Source organism: Engraulis encrasicolus, chromosome 7, assembly GCF_034702125.1.
Source record: "Engraulis encrasicolus isolate BLACKSEA-1 chromosome 7, IST_EnEncr_1.0, whole genome shotgun sequence".
NCBI classification, from domain to species: domain Eukaryota; kingdom Metazoa; phylum Chordata; class Actinopteri; order Clupeiformes; family Engraulidae; genus Engraulis; species Engraulis encrasicolus.
The window spans coordinates 24,940,878-24,946,877 of record NC_085863.1 but is presented as its reverse complement, the minus strand read 5'-3'; the positions used below and the strand labels follow the sequence as shown (position 1 = coordinate 24,946,877).

Sequence of the window (6,000 nt, the reverse complement as noted above, 5' to 3'; positions counted from 1 at the left end):
TTTACCATTAATCTACTTTATGCAGTAGCTGTCACCGGTTACAACATATTGTACAGGTATTAGCTAGCTAGCATGTCCAGGGAGTTCAGATTCATAGGTGTGCAGAGCATGTGACACCACTGAACAAGTTGAGAATGTCACAAAGAATGGCCTGAGAGAAGGAGAGTGGGCCTCAATTCTTCTTAACTAATAGTAACAACAATGCTATTCACATTGCTAGACTGAGGAGCACACCTCAAAGTCATACTATCTACGAAATACACATACTGTATCTGGACACTAATACATGAAAAAATTGGTTTCCTGTGTATCTTGACCCATCAAATAACCACATTTATTAGAGATTCCCCAGAGTCCACATTTCCAACATTTCTTTCACTGGCCTCTTCTCACAGCCATTCTTGGAGGATATTTATTCTTTATCCAGACCACAGCGAACTGGATCCAGAGCTGATAAGGCCAGGCCCATATCATGGACAAAACAGGGCTGCACCAAGGCCAAAACAGGGGCAGATGAGAGTCCAACAAGGGCCACATCGAGGCCAAAACAGGGCCAGGCAAGGGCCAAATCAGGGCTAGATCCGCACTAAACTCTGCACAGCACAAGGACCGAGTTGTTGCCAGTGATGTATACTATACACTACTGTATGGCTGAGGTATGGGTCAGAGTCAAACATGTAAATGCAAAATGTCTGCCAACCTCAACTCATTGCAAAGAATTCTGGGTAGCCTATGTCTTACAAACAAACAGGAGGAGATCTTTACTGTCAGGCCACTGTCTTTCAGTGCTGCGTGTGTTTGTGTGTGTGTGTGTGTGTGTGCGTGTGTGTGTGTGTGTGTGTGTGTGTGTGTGTGTGTGCGTGTGCGTGTGTGCGTGTGATTGTGGGCATACAGTATGTGTGTGTGGTGTGTGTGTGTGTGTGTGTGTGTGTGTGTGTACAGTATGTGTGTGTGTGTGTGTGTGTGTGTGTGTGTGTGTGTGTGTGTGTGTGTGTGTGTGTGTGTGTGTGTGTGTGTGTGTATGCTCGTATGCATATGTGCGTGGGTGTCAGACACACACAGGGCCTCTCTGATGTAGGGACACCCAGAATCCATCGGGCCAAACCACCGTAGAGTATCACAGCTAGAATGTGCCAAAAATAGCCGGCGCATTTACACGTCTGACCTGGGCCATATGTTCGCTCGGAGGGAGAACAGACAAGCTACGGTAGCGTGGAGGAGAGGAGGAGTGCGGAGGAGGTGAGTGGTGCTCGTGGTGGTGGAGAGGGGGACGTGGGAGGGGTGTATGTGTGGGGGGTGGGTGGAGGTTGGGCAGTGAGTATACTACACAAATGAGCGTTGGTGGCGGAAATGTGGGTGGGCGTGGGATTTGGGATTACGTAGTGTGTGTAGAAGTGTTTGTACGTTTCTAAATGTATGTGTAAGGATGCACTACGTGTTATATAGTGAATGTATACAGTAGGTTGTGTAATGTGTAGTATGTGTCCATCTGTGTGGTATGTGCATATGGTATGTGTGTATGAATTAGTAGTGTATATGCATGCATGTAATGTATATGTATGCATGTGTGTTTGGGTTCATGTAGTATCTGTGTGGCAGTAAGTCAGTGTACATGTTTATGCAAAATGCTGCATGTATTAATGGATCTGTGCAGTTTGCATCTGTGTGTGTGTGTGTGTCTGTGTGTGTGTGTGTGCGTGTGCGTGTGTGTGTGTGTGTGTGTGTGTGTGTGTGTGTGTGTGTGTGTGTGTGTGCGTGTGTGTGTGTGTGTGTGTGTGTGTGCGTGCGCGCGCATGTGTGTGTGTGTGTGTGTGTGCGCACGTGTGTGTGTGTGTGCGCTACTGAGGGTGTGTGTGTCCCTTTCATACATACAAGTACTGTATGTGCTATAATGGCTGCTGTGTGTGAGTGCTTGCATGCGTGCAGGTGTGCGGAAAGCAAAAGTGAGTGATGTGAGTGGATGAGGGAGTGGGTGCGTGGATGGATGAGGGGATGAGGGAGTGGGTGAGGGGGATCGCTGCTAGGTGGACAGGGGACTCACTATTTTCACGCCACCTCTTTACGGACGGGGCATGTCGCCTACTTACTTACTGTGCGTCTTAGGGTCTCTGCGCACCGGTTCCGCCAAAGTGCGGCACACTGCTCCGCCAATGACTGATTCCACTCTTCTCTATAGAACCCTGCACACCGGTGCAGATATCTGGATATCTGCACCAGTGTGCGGCCCGAGGTTCTATTGAAAACAGTGGGATCAATCATTGGCGGAGCAGTGGTGCATCGCACTTTGGCGGAGCCAGTGAGCAGAGCCCCTTACTGTACAGCCCCCGTAACAAGGTGGCATGGAAATAATGAGTCCCCACCAGGTGGAGCAGGTGAGTGAGTAGTCTAGAGCTGGAAGAGGGGGAGAGGGGCGTGGTCTAGATGTGTAAAAGGGGGCGGAGTCTAGCTGAGTATAATAGTACCTACCAGGTACACCTGGCTGATGCAACACAGGTGAGGCGCTCGCGGAACACTGCTGAGACAGAAAGGGGCTTTCCACGCGGCCTGGTGGACACGGGACACAGGGCCCACAGCACAGCACAGCCGGACACACACACATATATATACACATACAGATATAGATACACACATAGGACACACATAGGACACACACGCACACATACACACATACATACATACAGTACACAGAGTGACGCCAGACAGGAGAGGATAACAGACGAGAGGAAGACAGTGTGAGGGGACAGGAAGAAACAAACAGAGAGGGACAGTCAGGAGAAGACAGTGTGAGACGGAGAACGAGCGTTAGCGAGAGGGATTGAAGTTTTAAGGAGAGTTTTAAAAGGAGGGTTTTAAAAGATAGTGTTCAGGAAAAGGAGAGAGTGGGAGAGTTAGGAGAGAGGATAAGGAGAGAGTGTTCAGGGAGGAGATTAAAAAGGCAGAGACAGAGAGAGAGAGAGAGAGAGAGAGAGAGAGAGAGAGAGAGAGAGAGAGAGAGAGAGAGAGAGAGAGAGAGAGAGAGTAAATAGTGAGTGAGAAGAAGAGAAGACAAGGAGGAGACAGAGGGAGGTATAAAGTGAGTTTCCATGTTCCTAAGATGTTCATAAACCCTTCTTAAAAGCAGAGCTGTCAACATTTGTCTCTGTAACCAATCAGTGTGTAAGTTTGTGTGCACCGTATGGTTGACTGACCGTGTGCCCAAGTGTGTACGCATTTTGCATACTGTACTGTAGATTAGTGTTAGTTGACTTTTCTGGGATGCGCACACCGAAAAAGCATTACAATTTAATGAAGACTACAAGATTAGCTTCAGTTGTTGTAGCCCATTTTCATCCACGGTGAATACTGTAAAGTAGATCTGATTTTTTTTTTCAGTGGAGAAGCCCTGCCTCCCACACACATGAAACTGCAGTATGCGTACAGTAGGAAATATGTCAAAGTATTTTCATTCAACCATATGGTAGTCAAAGGAGCTTTGGTTGTAAGCATCTGGACTTTTTTCACCTTTCGCTCCAAAAGCTACGTGATCTTGTTTTAAATAAGCACCGTGTTGAAAAACAACAACCTTCAAATGTTTGACTAAAGGAACGATGTCCATTGCACTCGCAATTGTTCTTCACATTACAGTACATTACATTACATTACACAAACCTGCAACCCACTGATCTTAAAGGTCACTTCCCTAACCATTGGGTCACAGCTACCCCATTGAATTATTCATTCATCTTTAGAGACTGAAGATGTATACAGTAGTTCAATACTCACACAATCAATCTAACATAGTGTTGCCACCTATACAGTTTTTAAGCTGTTTGTCTTGCAAAAAAAAAATCCATTTCCCCTGGACCCTGGACACAGAAATGTCCAGGTTCTTTTGTCAGGCAGATGTGTTAATGCTCGTCTAATGTGAGCTTTGTAATTTACTATAATTTCGTGCCATGTGTTGTGGTTGTGTTTGTGGTGGTGTGGTGGTGAGCATACACAAAAAAAACAACACCAGCAGGTTGTGTTGTGAGTTCGATCAGGGTCTTTCACCATGGTGGCCCCTTAGCAAGGTACTTCACCACTGACTGCTCTAGCGGTGACGATAAGCTAATTGACTTTAAATGTCTCTGGGGAGCAATGTCTGATTAGCTGTAATGTAAAAGTCACTATGACTGAAAGAATCTGCTTTATGTGGCGCACTATTTAGAATGACGATATTTTTGTATGGGTAGAAGCTCGTTGAGTATTTTTGGGGGTCTACACGGTGTGCCCTACAGTGGGTTCTTTCCATCATCTTCCCTCCCATCCTCCCTTGTGCTTGTGGCCTCATGATGACGTTACAAGACATCATTGACGACAGAAGTTCAATTCTATATCTCACAAAAGCGCAATTGGAAGGTTATTTTCTCGTTTGCAATGGGATGTTAAATGGGGGGAAAGTTCCCCAAAAGTTGTTGTGGCTAGGCTGACAGCTGGGAAACTTAATGGATTTCTCCATGGAAGCGGGGCATCAGTGAAGGGGGAGTCCACAAGTGCAAGTCAAGGACGGGAGTTGGGAAAATGGATGTACCCAGTGTGTACATGGATAGTACACATGTGACATGTACTGTGCATGTCATAGCACAGCTCATTAAACTACCCAGTTGGTGATTTTGCCCGTGGACGTGTGTGTGTGTGTGTGTGTGTGTGTGTGTGTGTGTGTGTGTGTGTGTGTGTGTGTGTGTGTGTGTGTGTGTGCGTGTGCGTGCGTGAGTGCGTGTGTGTGCTTGCATGTGTGTGTGCTTGCATGTGTGTGTGCCTGCGTACCTGGCCTCTGGATGGGGGTGGTGGCGGAGGGGGAGTGTGGGGAGGCCATGCTCCTCTCCCTCTGTCTGAAGAAGTCTCGCGGGTTTGACGTGCGCTGTGCAATGATGGCTGCAGCCTCCTATTGGAGAGGGAGACACACACACACGCACACACACACACACGCACACACGCACACATGCACACACGTGCACGGGCACACACAGACACACACAGAAGAAATCTTTTTTCACCAAAAATGAATTCCTCCAACAAATAACTTTTTTTAACATGCAGAATATCATACTGAAAAACATCATACTGAACAGCATATCACTATAGGGATTATCATTACACAAATACGCAGGCTATTGTAACATGCTATTGTACAGAATATTTCTATATAATATAATGTGCAGTATGAACTCAATAGAGCGCTATGCTGTGCGCAGTGGGAGAGAAATGGTGGGGTGGCGTCCGCGCCAATGTCTTTTCCAGAGCGTTTCGCTCGGTGCGTAATTCCAAGAGCAGTATGACGAAAAGGAAGAAAGGAGTCGCACACAAGAGCTGAATGCAAAATCAGAAACTGTATTAAACAAAGCCGAATAAAGTAAATAAAACCAACAGACAACTGGGAAGACTGATGATGGGCTAGACCTGAAACGTTTGTCCCTTGTCTGTGGGTTTTATTTACTTTATTCGGCTTGGTTTAATACAGTTTTTGATTTTGCATTCAGCTCTTGTGTGCGACTCCTTTCTTCCTGTGCGCAGTGGGAGAGATACACATTACGTATGTGTTAAATATATATACAGTATAAACCATATTGTGTGCACTGGAGCACATTAATTAACACCATGATGCTACAGCAGGCTGGAGACAGATATAGAGCATCACCCCATTACAGACTCCTCCTCTGAGTTTTCTCTCTTTACGTAGCAGATTCCATTTTTACACTTTCTCTCTCTCTCTCTCTTTCTCTTCTCTCTCTCTCACTCTCTTTTTTTATTTCTCTCTCTATTTCCTCATCTCTCCCTTTCCCCTTTTCAATCCCTGCAACACCACCTTCCCTCCCTTCATTTCTCGGTCTTAATGTATCTCTCTCTCTCTCACTCAGTCACTCAGTCTCTCTCTCTCTCTCTCTCTCTCTCTCTCGCTCTCTCTCTCTCACTCACTCACTCACTCACTCACTCACTCACTCACTCACTCACACTCTCTCTCTCTCTCTCTCTCTCTCT

At 46.4% G+C, this 6,000-nt stretch overlaps 1 protein-coding gene across 3 annotated transcripts in view; it reads right to left on the bottom strand.

Moving 5' to 3' along the window:
* The window catches only part of dbn1 (drebrin 1), a 143,606-nt gene that overhangs the window by 10,220 nt on the left and 127,386 nt on the right, over window positions 1-6,000 (bottom strand). For 2 of the 3 annotated variants that reach the window (XM_063203123.1, XM_063203124.1), the window contains exons 10-11: window positions 4,789-4,906; window positions 2,467-2,544 (exon numbers count right to left, since the gene is read on the bottom strand). In XM_063203123.1, coding sequence (XP_063059193.1) covers window positions 2,467-2,544; window positions 4,789-4,906 — 196 coding nt within the window. The remainder of the gene's footprint in view (window positions 1-2,466; window positions 2,545-4,788; window positions 4,907-6,000) is intronic. The other variant, XM_063203125.1, reaches the window with a different exon arrangement.